The sequence below is a fragment of the Alosa pseudoharengus genome, unplaced genomic scaffold (assembly GCF_046254945.1).
Source record: "Alosa pseudoharengus isolate Yale_2024_CS ecotype anadromous, Long Island Sound unplaced genomic scaffold, YU_APseudo_1.1 YU_APseudo_1.1_scf_3, whole genome shotgun sequence".
NCBI lineage: Eukaryota > Metazoa > Chordata > Actinopteri > Clupeiformes > Clupeidae > Alosa > Alosa pseudoharengus.
Genome location: NW_027468718.1, coordinates 37,314,400 through 37,330,322, shown reverse-complemented (window position 1 = coordinate 37,330,322; position 15,923 = coordinate 37,314,400). Strand labels below are relative to the sequence as shown.

The following is a 15,923-nucleotide window of genomic DNA, read 5'->3' as shown; positions in this document are numbered from 1 at the left end:
AAGTGGTACTAAAGCTTCACGCAGCTTCACGCCTCGTAATGCGCGACTGAAGTGGTCATTTGAAAGCGATGCCCACTGTAGTTCACAACACAACACTCAATTTTCATTGACATGTCATTGGCGAAATTGAACATTAGGCCTACCAGAGATTAGATTTGGTGATAGCCTTGGAGTCTGACTAGCTCATATTCAGTGAGGTGAAGTTTCATGTAAGAATTGAGGCTGTCATCATTTAAGGGCAACTCCACGCAAAACTGTCATATATCCATAACGGCAACTAAATAGCCTACCATGGCATTGTGTTGGCGTTATGGATGTGACAGTTTTGCGCGGAATTGCCCTTAAACGTGAGCGCAGGTTTGTTTTTATATTTTTCATTTGTGAGAAAGATTTCTCACATGCAAGTGGAATAGGGTTAACACAGCAATACTAACTCGTTGCAGTGTGCGATAGCCTATAAAACGGGCAGTTCATTTTGCGTTTTCAGAATCAGTCTTCGGATGGAAACTTTCCCATTTCAGCCCGCTTATGTTCGTGCTCGCAAGCTGTGGTCGCTGACGTTTCCTTTTTGACATTTTCCTTATCTAGCCTACAGCAAGCGCACATATCAACAATAACAATTAAAGACAAGTGTTCTCGTTGACTGAAATGGAGGGAAATCGGTGATTTTGTTTGATATTGACATGGCAACGAACCGCGAATGTAACAATATGGTGCAGGTTACAAAGTCAAGTGAGGTGGGAAGTTATATAAATTACTCAGATAGACCTACGAGCTAAAATAAAATACATTTGAATTAAATAGGCCTATACTCATTATTATTTTCAAAAGCTGAGCCGCATCAGAGGGATCAAAGAGCCGGATGAGGCTCCGGAGCCGCGGGTTGCCGACCCCTGGCCTAGGCTATCATCATCATAACTATTCCACCTGTGTGTGCAAAACAGTTTTGGCTACAGCACAAATATTTCCATCCATAGTTAAAAATAAATCTAACCTCTAAATTTCTTTCGAAAGTGCACCAGATTGATGCATTTAAATGTTAAAATATACACAATTTTCTCATTTCTCCGTTTTACCCCTTCCCCTTTCCCTATCCCTTCATCTTACCCCTAGCCCTTGTCCCTCGAAACCGAGTGGCAAGACATAGGGGTGAAGATATTCCCCTTGGAAATGAGACACCACTAGCCAACCATAAGGGAGAGCTGGGATAATTGAAACACTTGAATTAAACGTAATTTACAGAGAGATCGTACCACACTGAAAGCTAATATTTTGTCACTAGCAACCTACATCTATCTTCTGTCAAATAGGCCATCATTGCATTTTCAGCTCTGAATAAAACTGTTCAGGAATTATTTCAACAAAAGCAGGAATTATTTCAACAAAAGCAAGACTAAGGGTAAGGGGTAAGGGGAAGGGGTAAAACAGAGAAATGAGATTGTTAGCCTAGTTTAGTTAGAACGTACCATAAATTATTGAATATCAATAAATATTTCACTGGATGATATTGAAGTGATGGATTTATGTTACTCTGCGATTTAGGATGAGAGCAAGAGGGATTAGAGCACGAGTGAATTTTATTAGGCTAAGTGTGAATAAATTAACTTTTTTTGTGAAGTGGTGAAATCTTCAATTGTCATTTAATAATGCAGGCAAGCCTAAAGTAGACGTAGGCTATATCATTTAATTGGATTTATCCTGACTGTAGATGAAGCAGGATGGATATGAGTTCATAACAGTGTTTAGCCTATTGTGGTATAGATAGATAGATAGATAGATAGATAGATAGATACTTTATTGATCCCCAAGGGGAAATTCAAGAATTCAGAGTTTGATATTGATTCAATATAGTTATGCTACTGTAACGTTAATGTTGTAGCTCTTTTGTGAAAGTTGCATTGGTTTGATTCTGCCCAACTGTTAAATTGTTCATTTCTCTTGTCCTTTGTTTTATTATTTTATTTTTTGTATTTTTGAAGAGTTTGGTTCCAAAATGCTATATCCTTCATTGTCATGAATTTTGACATTTTAAATGTTGTTTACCAGGTAATTTCAGTGGAACTGTAATTGTGTTATTGCTATTTGATTTATCTTTACTCAATCAAAACAACACAACTGCAAAATTATTGATATTGCCTGAGATACACAATTAAATAACATTAATGTTTAATGTTGAAATATAGCGTTTTGGAACCAGACTTTTCATTCATCCTGAAATTTGTTTTTTTGTGTTTGTTCATTGCACCTACTGTAATGTACCATTTCTGTATTATCTGTTTTTACCTGAGTGTAATCTTCCACTGTGCGTACCCCAGGAAGATTAGCAACCACTTTGTGGAAGCTAATGGGGATCCAGATAAATAATAAAGAATGAAGAGTACACTGCAAAACTGCTTATCTAATAAAATCTAACCAAGTGTTATTAATCTTATATCAAGATCAAAAAGTATTTGGTACTGTTTTTAGTATGAAGAGACGTACCTAGCACTTTCTCGTAAAATCATTTGACTTAATTTAAATAGAGCTTGACTTCTTTTAAGACGTCTAATCCTGAAAACAAGCACATTTGTCTGCCAGTGTGTTCAGCAAATTTGTCCTAAAAACAAGCAAATTTGTCTGCCAGAGCGTTGAGTAAATTTGTCTTCATAAGACTCCTTAAAATAAGTTAAAGTCTTCTTAAATCAAATCAAAATGATCTTTTGAGAGAGTACTTGGTAAGTCTCTTCATACTAAAAACAATCCCAAATAGATTTTTTGATCTTATTATAAGATTAATAACACTTGGTTAGATTTTATTTTTTTGCAGTGTAATGATAATATTAATAATAAACCGAAACAATAGAAACAGAAACAATAGGCTTTACACCTTCGGTGCAGGCCACAGCCCTCCAGTGCTCGGGCCCAAATCATTCCTATTTAAACTATGTCTACATGAGAGCTGTACCTGACACAATCCTCCTTCCATCTGCCAGAATCATCTCTCCATCCTCTACAAGGGTCTTCAGTATACATGTGACATTGGTAGGGGCTTTGTCGGCTTCATCAATGACCAAGATATGTCCCATTTTTACTGCTTTTACCTTCATACACAAATACACAGGTGAAGAGGGGAGAAATTAGGATTGTATTGTATTATTCATGTAAAACCTTCATGGTTCATCAGGGTCCATCTATTCCAGTGTCAAAATGCACTCCATGGTCAAGTTTGTCACAGGCTTTATTGTGCTTTATTGGCACTTTGAAAGCCTTAAAGGAATGTTCCGGAGCAAAAACAACCTAAGGTCTATTTCCAGAAACTAACAGGTTCAAACAGTTGTTTGAGAGCATAATGACATTTATTGGTGCAGTTTTTGAGCAAGACAGTTGTTCGCATTAACACCAAATTGTCTTACAATGCAACTGCAAAGGGCAAAGGCACACATCAAAAAAACAAACTCTGTTTTCACCACTGACAATGTACAAAATAGAATGATATTTCTGTGGAAGTGTGGTGAGGTTCTCTACAGACAAATAGAAGTATTGTAAACATTGTAACTGTGTTGAAAGGCCATAAAAAAATATTTTCCAAAGGGAGTGTTTTTTAACCTGCTGCTCCCCGATGGGTGTAGTTACTTAAGCAATAAGCCCCGAGAGGCCGTAGGTTACACTGATTCTACAACAGCTAAGGGGTGTTGTTAGGCACGACGCGCTAGCGGAGATCACAATCAAGGATCAGAACTATCCGTTTTAGAAAAGCAAAGATTCATTAATGACTTTTCCCATTTCTTTCTCTGCCTAGCCCCAAAATGTAATTTGCACCTACAGTGGCTTCCACAATATTTGGCACCTCTGACAAAGATGAGTAAAAAGGATTATAAAAAATCACTGAAATCACTCCAAATAATTTCAAATAAATAACTGATTTAATTGAATTAATTTATCCTGACAAATCCCTCAGAATAATCCACAACTTTCTGTTTCACAGAGATATAAATATTAAGACACATAAGCCAAATGCCCTTTCTCATTCTCACTCACACTTGTATTGTTATTAAAAATCAGCTACTCCTTTGAAAATATCAGGGGAGTAGTGAGGGTACATGGGACATTCAACCCACCCAACACCACCTTTTACAGTTATGCAGAGTTCAAGTATGTCAGTAGGTACACTGCAAAAACTGCTTATCTAACAAAATCTTACCAAGTGTTATTAATCTTATATCAAGATAAAAAAAACTAGTTGGTATTGTTTTCAGTATAAAGAGACTTACCTAGCACTTTCTTGTGAAATCATTTAATAAAAAAAAAAATTGACTTATTTTAAGATATCACATCTTGAAAACAAGCAAATTTGTCTGCCAGTGCGTTAAGCAAATTTGTCCTAAAAATAAGCAAATTTGTCTGCCAGTGCGTTGAGCAAATTTGTCTTGATAAGACTCCTTAAAATAAGTTAAAGTCTTCTTAAATTAAGTCAAAATGATCTTTTGAGAGGGCGCTAGGTAAGTCTCTTCATACTAGAAACAATACCAAATAGATTTTTTAATCTTAATATAAGATCAATAACACTTGGTTAGAATTCATTTTTTGCAGTGTAGCTGGCCCGGGCTTTATTATCCTACAAGATATTTATTTTTTCTTTCATTTCAAGTGCAGGAAAAGTATCAGCTATGTACAATTAATTTTTATTTTCATCTACAGCGTTTTCCACTTTATTTCTGGCTATTTGATGTGAATATGTCTCTGCAGAATCACAGATCGGTAGAATATCATGGATGATTCTTTACTGTTTGTGCTATACATAGCAAAATACAGGATAGGCCTACTTAATTTTGCTGCTGTAGGCCTAATTCTAAAAATATGTGGTGCTCCACTTCTGAAATAAAAGTTTGAGTATGGTCCCATTAGACTGTCTGATAGGGTGCAAATAATTGTGGAGGCCACTGAATGTTCTATGACAATGCCTGTGAACATAAGCTATTGCAGGATAGTTGTCCTATTTCTGGTCTATGCCAAATACTTAAAGGTAAAAGGTAAATTGTAAATACTTGCAGAATGTTTTGTGTGTGTGCATGTGATTTGACAGAGCAGAGCAATATATCACTCATGATACTGACCAAAGGTGAGTCTTCATATACAATGATCCCATCTCGTACTGAGGGCTGCAGGGTTAAGGTCTGCACTGTTGTGTCTCTATATATACATAAATATAAAAAAAGACAATTAAGAACAGTGCCCCAAAGCATGTCTAAAAAACCTTCTTTACATTTCTCAGAGGGGTTTTCACTTAGGTCTCAATAGACACTAAATTAGTATGGTGACCCAATTCTTTTTTATTTTCATCTACAGTGTTTTCCACTTCCTTTCCATTTGATGTGAATATGTCTGCAGAATCACTGATGGAAAGAATCTCATGGGTGATTCTTAACTATTTGTGCTATATAGTAGCCAGGCCATGGGAACATGTGACTTTCAAACAACTTTCACTGCTCTGGGCTACTTTTGAAGTGCTGCAGGGGACCTAATATACTTCATTAGTCTTAAACACTGCTTTCGCCTCTGGATAACACACAACACTACCACTACGGTGAGGAAGTTGGTGTTGTAAGAATACCCTCATATTTACCAAACTTAACAATTACCCCCGAATATTTATCTGTACAGCTACATATAATTGTAGTCAGAAGCAATAGCCTATTAAGCTACAGTACAATTGGTTCTGACACTTTTCAGATGACATTCTTGATTGCTAGCCATCAATTATGTATGTATTGCATCTAGGACATACATGGGCAACATACGGCCCGCGGGCCACATCCGGCCCGTGGGCTTTCCCTGACCGGCCCGCCTAAGGTCCGTGAAAGAACAATAGTCATAGAGATAATGCATGCAAATCAATATTGTTGTTTTTATTTTGAAAGCGACTGCTATTTGTACGCCCATACATTTGTGCGTGGATGCATACGACATAAACACCCTCACTGATGTGCTGGTGAATTTATGCTTCTGCGTCGACACAATGCAGTTGCCTTTACGTCGGCGTAAACCTTTCAAAGTTTTGTGTCTCTTATGTCTGCGATCGCTCACCACCGCAAAGGTTGTTACAACGAACTCCTAGCCTACTGCTGCTCGTTGGCGATACGAAGTGTTCATTTCAAAACGTTACTGGCAGATAGACAGTTTACAATCGGATAACCCCGTAATTGTAACCAAAATATGTCTGAGTTTATTTGCAAAGCTTATGTTAGCGAACTAGTATGATGCTACTACCCAAAGGTTGCTTGAAGCAGCCGGCTCAACACACAGAGCGAGTTGACCAATCACAGTTATGTGCATAAAGTTAAAGCAAAAACATAGCCTACATTTTTAAAATAGTTTTCTTTGTGCATGTTGATTAACTAATGACAGCCTACTATTGTCTGCTCCACATTTTCGTGGTCTAATTCTGCATAGAGTTAATTTAATGATGGTAATGATTTAATGATGAAATATTGCTGAGTGTTGATGAAATGGTGGCACTGACAGGCCTATCGGTTGTACTGACTCCTTCACATTTTCATGACCTAGCCTAATTATATAGATATTGTAGTACTTTTTTATATCAGTCTTTGAAAACTGAAAAAAAAAATGTCAATGTCAAAAAATAATTTTCGAGAATGAAGATTAAATACTGGACATAGATTACATATTGCTGTTTTTCCTTTGTCTCCCTCACATTTTCATCTGTTCTTACGACTAGTAAAGAAAACCATATGATTTACTTAATGTTATATACAAGAACAGAATAGAATTGAACAGAATTGAGTTCAGACTTGAGTTCGGTATTTTGGGTCCGGCCCTCCTCAACAGTCCCAGTTTGTCATGTGGCCCCTTGGGGAAATTAGTTGCCCACCCTGATCTAGGATGACCACCTGCTAATAAGCCCAAGGGGGGACAAGGGGTATGTTTCTGAGGGACAATGTGGGACACTGCCTGGTGCAACGTTGCCCCCACCTCATGGGCAGACTCACTGGTTTACCCATTTCTAGCACATACCACCTTACATGGCTATTTACTTATTTATTGCTACTTTTGCACTGAACAAGGAATGCACTTTATTTGTCATTGTCACAGATACAACGAAATTAAGACATTCTATATTCTATTCTATGGTATATTAATAATGCCCTATTCCCCTAAACATGTGTAGCCTAATTGCTGATGTAGGCTAGCCTATGCTCATGAATAGGCCATGTGTATTTTGTTCTAAATAAAGATTCATAATACTTTCTACATTCAATGAATTGACAGATGTGCACTTCCACTTACGATTTACTTTAGCTATTTAATTTGATTTATTTTTCATTACAATTTTTTAACTTTAAGTAAATTATATGGATGGATGGATGGATGCTTTATTGATACCCAAGGGGAAATTCAAGAAGTTTGTAAAGAAAATTGTAGCTGCTCAACACCACAGGAACAGTTAAAAAAAAGCGCAGGGGAAAAAAACTGTTCAGTGTTCTGGGTAACGTTAACGTTCACTGTAAATAATGTTGTATGATAAAGCCACATTTAAGTTTGACTTCCTCCGCAATTACTTTGTTATATGGAATAAAATAACCCTGTATTTGTAAATAACAGACTTTATTTTGTTGCATATGTGCTTTGGGAATATTTCAGCCACCACTTGGTCTAACGTAGGCTATGCAGTGGATAGCTAACGTTAACGTTAGTGAAGGTAACGGTATTAACACTCTTTCAAATATGGCTAATGAAATCTCTGATAACAGATCAGTCCACAGCAATGAAATGTATGCTTTGTGTGGTAATGATAGGTAGGTTTGGTAGCCTATTTGTAGGCTACTGCTAGGTCCATATTATTTCCAGTGAATACAAACATCATTCCAACACTGCTCAAGAAAATTAAATGTGTGTAATCGGGTTGCGTATGTAACTCTTCTCGACTTATACTTTGTTAAATGTAACATTCCCACCATTTAAATGAGAAAACCATGTTAACAAATTACCTATGACAGACCTTACACCTAGGGAGAGGGGGTGTAAGTTAGTGTGCAATTTAGCGTGGTGCAACCCGATACATTTTAGTAGCTCGTAAACTTCAACGTAGTGCCAGTTTACGTTAGAACTAAGCTAAGATAAGAACTGGTGCAACCGGCTACAGGACATAGAGCGACCAACTTTTTTTTAAGCAAGCATTGGTTAATGCGTGACACAGTCTCAATTTGCGGGACGCATGAATTGGGCTTCAAACGCTGTGCGCGCACGCGCTACGCGGGACGGGTGGTCACCCTAATTGCATCTTAAAGAAAACCCTGGCAGTGGCTTGTCTTTTCAATATCTATAGACACACACATTTCATGATTGCTTACAAATCATTAAAGCAGGGGTCTCAAACTACCGGCCCGCGGGCCAATTAAGGCCCGCGCCCGGCCCAATTCCGGCCCGCGACCTATTGTCAAAACAATAATGTAATTCGGCCCTTGAGGGTATTTTTAATTGCGACAAACAACACTGATTAAAATAGACGATAGATCCAAGTACAGTGACAAATCCCATTTTGACTCTCCTCCACTAGTTGCTAGACATCCAGAGCTTCGATTCACGCGAGAAACACAAGACGTGCATTTGTTTGTAATGACGCGGAAGCGATGCAGGCAATAGTTTTGCATACATTGAAGCAGAAATATGTTGAAAAAACGTTCACGTGTGGTGTTATAAAGTCTTGGGTTGGCTATGTTATTCACCTATTCTGATTCTGAAGGAGAATATCTGCATTTTGGAGATTATAACAGTGACAGTCACGGTCCGTCTGTGATGGAGGTGCGTCTTTGCGTGTATACGATAGTGTCCAGGCATACCATGCTTATTTCGACCCTCTGCCCAATATACCTGGAGGTGGCAGTGGCAATCGTGATGATGGTGTCCGTAATGGACGTGGTACAGACAGCAGGGGTAGTAAAAATAGGGCTCTGAAGAACTACAAAGTCACCCACGATAGGAACTGATTTGACCAGGCTACTTTATTGCAGGCCTATAATAACGGTTTGTGGTTATAGGCTAGTAATAGTTTACTATTGTTGGTTTACATCTTAGGTCTACTGTTTTCCTGTTAATTAGTTATGTGGGTACCTAATATGACAAAAAGAAAGTAAACCTACTCAAATATGTGCAACATCCAGTATACTGAAAGGTGCATCATTTGAGGTGCTTGCCATCCAGTGGCAAATTAGATGGGTAAATGTACCCCCTCATAAACCTTTGTTTATACTCAAAGATTTTTACATTTACAGACTTTATCTCTGACCACTTTCAAGCCTTTTGAAATTTTGATGTCAAAATCCAATGGTGTTGTTTTCTTAACCCTGCCACCTAAAGTTTGTTTAAATAAGTTATGAGAGGAAAATATTTTTATTTGGTGTGAAACACACACATACATGTTTTTATGCTTTTTGTTTGTTTTTATAATTTGTATTAATATTTATTTTATCATTATTTTATCTATAAGCTAAGGTTGCTAGCACTGGTGTCTAAAAAGAGATAAAAAGACTTGCACTTTCTGTTTGCAGTTTTGTGTAGTATTAGAAATAGCCATTCTTTTTTGTATTATTCTTTAACACTGACGTGGCACTCCAATCAGATGACGTTGGCAGAAGTGGCCCCCAGCTCATTTGAGTTTGAGACCCCTGCGTTAATGAATGACCCTTCTACAATACATCATCCTGAACACTCTGAAAATAACAGCCTACCAATGCTTTTCACAGTCTGAAAAACTAAAAGTAAAATTCATCCCAATGCATCATTAATGATGAAAACATAATCAAAAGTACAGGTCATCAAAATGTGGCTGGTGTGCTAGGGTTCTTTTTTTACCTATGAAGTTGCAGGTATTCTCTTGGCCGGTTCATCAGATGTAAAAAACGGTCAACAATCTTATTCTTCCCCACACCCTAAAAACAAAGAGAAGAGATACATGAACACTTTTGACAAATCGATGTTAAGATGAAGTATCACCACTTTCCGTAATATGATTATGTTGAAGGCGCTGTTGTGAACGCGGTGTCTGCATATTCTGTGCAAAAGGCTACACTTGACTTTTAGACCGGACAACATGTCTGTTAATATTTCAGAATACCGGACATACAGAGATACATTTATATGTCAATTAATCACAAACTACATTTCAACAACCCAGTCTATTAAGCGCAATCAATCCTAAATTAGGATTGCACAGACCCTGTCCTAAATTCAGAATAATAGACAAAATTGACTGCAACAGTCTTGTTAGGTTGTTGCATAGCCTAAGACAAGATGAGAAACATGACTGTTAGGGACACCATAAAGCATATTAATCAGTAAATCACTAAATATGTTAATTAAGTGAACTAAACAAGAAACTTGGACATGATACAGCGGGGAAAATAAGTATTGAACACTTTTTATTGAACATTTTTTTCAGTAAGTATACTTCAACTGAGGCTATTCGCATGGACATTAGTATTAACTTAGGTAATCCTTATTAGGTATTTTATAAATTAGGTATTTTTTTGTGACTGGACTACTTGCGGAGTGATGAATATGAAGCACAAAACCCATTTTCCTTGACAGCAGTCTGTTATACTTAGCAACAGTCTGTAATCGAGAAATACCAGACCTCCGAACGTTGGGTAGGCCCATTCAAGTGAATGGAGCATTCTGCAGCATTATGAAGAGCCGTCTAATAATCATAAATAAGCTACAGGTGCAGTCGAAGATCCTTGATTACTAACTCCACTTCAACCCTCTATGGTGGAGTCTTGTATACATTCTAAGCATAGAAACAGGCATGACAAGACGATTGCCGATTTAAAAATCTAATAATTGCCAGCTACAGTTAGGATTTCTTAAGTTATATAAGATAGGAGGTCTGACAGGACACAACCATGAGTTTAGGAATTGTTTCTGTAATAGGAAGATAGGATTTTTCCTATCTTTGAAACTTAAGTTAAGATAGGACAAGCAGTATTTTTTCTGTAATGAGGCCCCTGGTCAGTTCCCCACTTGGTTGTTGGGAGTGTTATTGTACTATTTAATTTGGAGATAAGTGCATATAGCTTGGAGGTTAATTTTTGAGAGTTATTGATTTTCATGAATTCTTCGATTAACTGAGATGGTTATGATGTGTTGTTAGTTAAACTGGTTTTCTCTTTAATCCTTAATCTAAATTGATATTGAAGGAATTGGTCTCTCCCAACCCCATATTTCTCTATGAGTATGTTGAATGACATGAGTTGATAATTCTCAAACAGGTGGTGAAGGTGTGTGATTCGCTTTTGTTCCCATGTGGAAAAGTAAATAGGTTTGTTCTGCAACATGAAGACTGGGTTGTGCCAGTTGTTCAGTGCTAGAGATGATTTAGAGATCTGATTCTGATTGTTTTCCACCAGTCTGTCAGAGTTGTAGAGATAGTAAGGAGTTTACAGTGGATAGATGTTTTGATTGATTGTGGGAGGAAGCACTGCATGAAAAGTTCAGTATGCGGCACTGTTGATTGTCGTGGAAGTTCAGGTATACGACTGTACACGGCAATTTGCAGGCAACACCGAAAACTGCCGTGAATTGTCGGAAATTGACATGGGCCTTGCTTGGCAGTCATCCCCCCATGACCCCCCTCCTCCTAATTCTAGGGGAGGCTTTATCATGTAAATGAAAATGCTGTGAGCTATACAAATGCAAATCAGGGTAGCAGGGGGAGTTTTACCCCAGGTGACATTTTTCTAAAAGGTATTAACTTCATTTTAGGAAAAGCTCTGGTATAAATAGATATATTTATCTATAGAAATAGATATAGAAACTATGTTAGATTAATTACTGTGTCATTAGCAATGGCCAATGCTAGTAGGTACACAAAACTATGTATTTCAACAATTAGTTTTAATCAAGCTTTGCCATAAAGGTAAACGGTGCATCACATGCAAACATCACAGTCTCAACAGGCTCAACAGGCAGAAAAGTCTAAGCTCACCTCTGTGGCAAAACTGTTGCAAACCAGTACAGCTTTAGGTTTCTTTCTTTGTCTAAAAAAACTGCCTCTTCTGCAACTGCAACTCTCAAGCGAGTGTCACATTGCTCCTGTTTAACCTTTTAATCTCTGTAATTTCCACTCTTTTTACATTCTTCCATTTCATTGTCATAAGTTTAGTTAACAAAGATAGTAAAAATGGCACATATATTTACTGAACTTCAGTGGCTAGTTTTAAAACATGACAAGTTCCGGGGGAGCTGTAGCACAGCGATAGCGTCTGTGTCCCACACCATACACAGGCTCATTTCCCATAGGGACCCAGGTTGAAGTCCAACCTGATGTAATTTCCTGATCTCACTCCCCATCTCTCTCTCTCACATTCATTCCCTGTTTACCCTTCACTGTCCTGTCAAACAAAATCTAAAAATGCAAATGCAAATCAAATGCATTTAAATCAGTGGGGTATGAGATGCATCTCATGAACATGAACACACACACACAAGGTCTTTTTTGGTCTAGTGTCGGTTTTTTAGATACATTCAATCATACAAGATAGGTCTCCGCTCACTCTACCTAAAGATGTAGCCATCCGATTCAATTCAACTCAGTCACTTAGGCAAGCTGATTAGACTTCTGAGTTAAATATCTAATGCAAATAGAATCTGACATGTATGACGGCATTATCCACTTACTTGGTTTCCCACCAACAGCAGATGTTCTCCTAGCAAGAAATCCTTCAGCATGTCCTCCATTACGATCATGTGCTATGGAAAGAAACCAATCATATTATCAATATTTTGATGTCAAAAAGTCACTTACTACTTCACAGAAGTCCTGAAAAAAATATATTGAAGATATTTGACACAAATAAAATTAGGCAAGAGTATGTGTGGGACAAGTGCTGTGGTCACATACAGAAGACATTCTATGTAGAACTGGAAAGACAAAAATCAGGTCATATAAAATAGGACAAGGTAGAACTTTTTATATCCTCTTCCACTTTATATTTTCTCATTCTGCAGTCGCAGGTGGTTACGGAAAAAAGGAAATGTAGGTCATCTTTTTATGCATCCGCCAAGTGGCATATCCCATCCTGTTAGATGATATTTTTGAAGTTCTCATCAGAGCAACCAGGAAGGACAGACATGCAGGAGAAAGTGTTCATCTGAATGAAACTGGCTTAAACAAGCACACACAATGGCAATAAATTCCCATACTCAGATTACTCACCCTTGTTTAATCACTCACAAAAACCACTGATTGCTCTCTACCACCTGTTTACTGAAGATGACAGAAGTGTCCATGTTATGTCACAGCTCATAGGAGCATCCTCACCGCGTCCTATTGGCGGCCCCTATATACTCTCTGATAAACATTTGCACTCACTCATGCTCATATTTCACTCCTGTTCTCCGGATATTACATCATTTAATTTGTCATTCTAGCAGGTGGGTGCACACACACTGTGAAAACCGTGTCAAACATTTCACTCACGTTGATCCATTTATTCATTGTAAAACTTGTCTGTCTATGGATAACATCTATTTTGCACACTGTAAAGATGTTTTGAGAGTTACCTGTTACATCTTAAGACATGTGTATTTGTTTGTTTGTTTCTTTGTTGCTTTTCCAAATGGTTATTACACTTTACATCTGTGGATGTATTGATCATTCCCATTGGTGGAGTGTGGTCCCATTGGCTGAGAGATAACGAGGCTGGGGATAAGAGCCTAGCTGCCCTCTTCAATACACATAACTTAGAGGTGAGTGTTTTATCAGTGTGTGAGTGTGTGTGTGAATGGCTGAATGTGAGGCATGAAAATGTAAAGCGCTTTGGGTGAGTCGAAAAAAGCGCTATATAAATGCAGTCCATTTACAAGTAAATAAATGCAGTCAATGTAGCCTTGTCTAAAACAGTTTAGTCTATGTTAAACTGTCTATTACAATGGGAAATGTCTGTGTTAAACTGTCTATTACAATGGGAAATGTCTATGGTAAACTGTCTATTACAATGGGAAATGTCTGGACTTAAAAACATAATAGCCTAAGTATCCCTTCATCCTCTCCCTATCTCTCGCCCTCCCTCACACACAAAGAGGCGCGCCCACACTCAAACACATGCCTTATCATTTCTTACCTCAGCTCTCTGCCATAAACTAACTCAGGCAACTTCTTTTTTTAATCCAAGAGTGAGCTGAGCAGCAGGGTCATTTCCAGATAATCGTGGTTAGGATTTAAATGTTATCCGTTCGCTTACATCAGGTGTTTTATGAAATAAAAGCTAGTTTAGGCTATCATATGGATAATTAAAAACAACTTTAATTTTATTATATGGATAGGCTTTGTCCCCTCCAGCAGAGTTATTTTTATATCCAATCAACTCTGATGTGCATGTGCATGTGCATTTGAGACAGAAACAGAGACCGAGGAGAGAGGAACAGAACAGGCTTGTGCAAAATTCCAGAATTTAATTGAAACTGGCTCTTAAATTCCAATTCAATTCTTGAATTTCACTTGCATTTCAATTGAGGTAGCAAACAGGAAGCAGAATTGCAATTCGAATTTTGCACAACCCTGGAACAGAAGGGGGAAATCTCATTTTAGCCTACCGCACACGCACATGAATATACTAACACAGAATGTTGCTATCTAGCGAATTTGACCCGACTCACCCGCAACCCGCGACATTACCTGGAAGTCTCGCCCGCACCCGCCCAACCCGCGGGTCTTATTCCGGCCGGCGCAACACCTCAAAGAAGTTCTCTAAAGAGTTGGTTCTTTAAAACCTTCTTAAAGATAGAGGACACCTCTGCCCTGGTACTTATTGGTGGCTCTTTCGACTACTTTTAGTGCATTAGTGACTTGAATTGGTAATGCATATATACCTGTAGGTTCTCATAGAAGAGCACATCAGGAACCTTCATCTTCTCATCTGGTTTGTAAACAGGAACGGACACCGACCCTATAGTCAGTATGCCATCTGTAACCACACCTGTAGAAAAGAGGATGGGGTAATACAGAAGTAAACACACGGTCTCAGAGAATAACATCTGATATCTGCTGACTGAGGTCACCCACATGTGTAATTTTGATGAGTGGCTGACTGTGCCAGCTCCTGTATGGAACAATCAGCAAGGGTCTTCTGCAGAGCAGTACGAGCCAAGCTGGGCAAAAATCTGTGGAATTGTAAAAGAGTATATTAAAAACTCAAACATCTTGCCAATATAGGGATGCTCTAATAATCAATTTGAATGGTTAGGAAGAGTTATTAAAACACATAGGCCATGGATTTTCAAACTCAAATTCAAATAGTTTTTAACAACACTGCTAGTGCTGCCACTAACGACTAAGTTTCTAACGACTAATCTTTAGAATATTTTTTCGATTAGTCGACTAATCTAAACTGCTATTTTTTTTTTTTTTTTTAAATCAAGTGTTTGTTATTTCGTTGTGTCCATTTTATTTTGAACTCAACTGAAGGGCCAAAACATAAAACATATATCAGCCTACTTTTGTTAGAAGCTCATTAAGTAAACTGTTCAAAAACATGCTGTATTAACAATCTAAACATAAGTATCTGCATTTCCTTTAGGCTATAGTACAGTATACTGTAGTGGACACTTTATTCACCATACTGTGTTATTGACATGTATCACCTTACTTAACTACATATGCTTGTGGTAAGTGTGTTCTCTTGTGAGTTATGCTACGACCTGAGATGCACGTCACGTCAATGTATTATCACGTTCTGTGTTATAGGAACGCTGTCTCTTTAATGACGTGCTTGATATCACGGGCGGTGTCATTAATTAGAGTCTGGACTAACCTACTACGCTTAGCTCTGCCTATTAATGATTCGCTCTGAAAGCAGGCAGGCACGCAGTTATATGCAACTCGCGTTACACTTGCATGCATGGCAGGGTTTACTGGGAAAGTTCAAATA

At 37.9% G+C, this 15,923-nt stretch overlaps 1 protein-coding gene across 4 annotated transcripts in view; it reads right to left on the bottom strand.

Annotated features, from left to right (window-relative positions):
- Positions 1–15,923, bottom strand: part of vwa8 (von Willebrand factor A domain containing 8) — an 833,026-nt gene that overhangs the window by 737,515 nt on the left and 79,588 nt on the right. For all 4 annotated transcript variants that reach the window (XM_076264210.1, XM_076264208.1, XM_076264211.1 and 1 more), the window contains exons 18-23: positions 15,059–15,156; positions 14,866–14,972; positions 12,673–12,744; positions 9,850–9,926; positions 5,094–5,169; positions 2,945–3,080 (exon numbers count right to left, since the gene is read on the bottom strand). In XM_076264210.1, the coding sequence (XP_076120325.1) occupies positions 2,945–3,080; positions 5,094–5,169; positions 9,850–9,926; positions 12,673–12,744; positions 14,866–14,972; positions 15,059–15,156 (566 nt within the window). The remainder of the gene's footprint in view (positions 1–2,944; positions 3,081–5,093; positions 5,170–9,849; positions 9,927–12,672; positions 12,745–14,865; positions 14,973–15,058; positions 15,157–15,923) is intronic.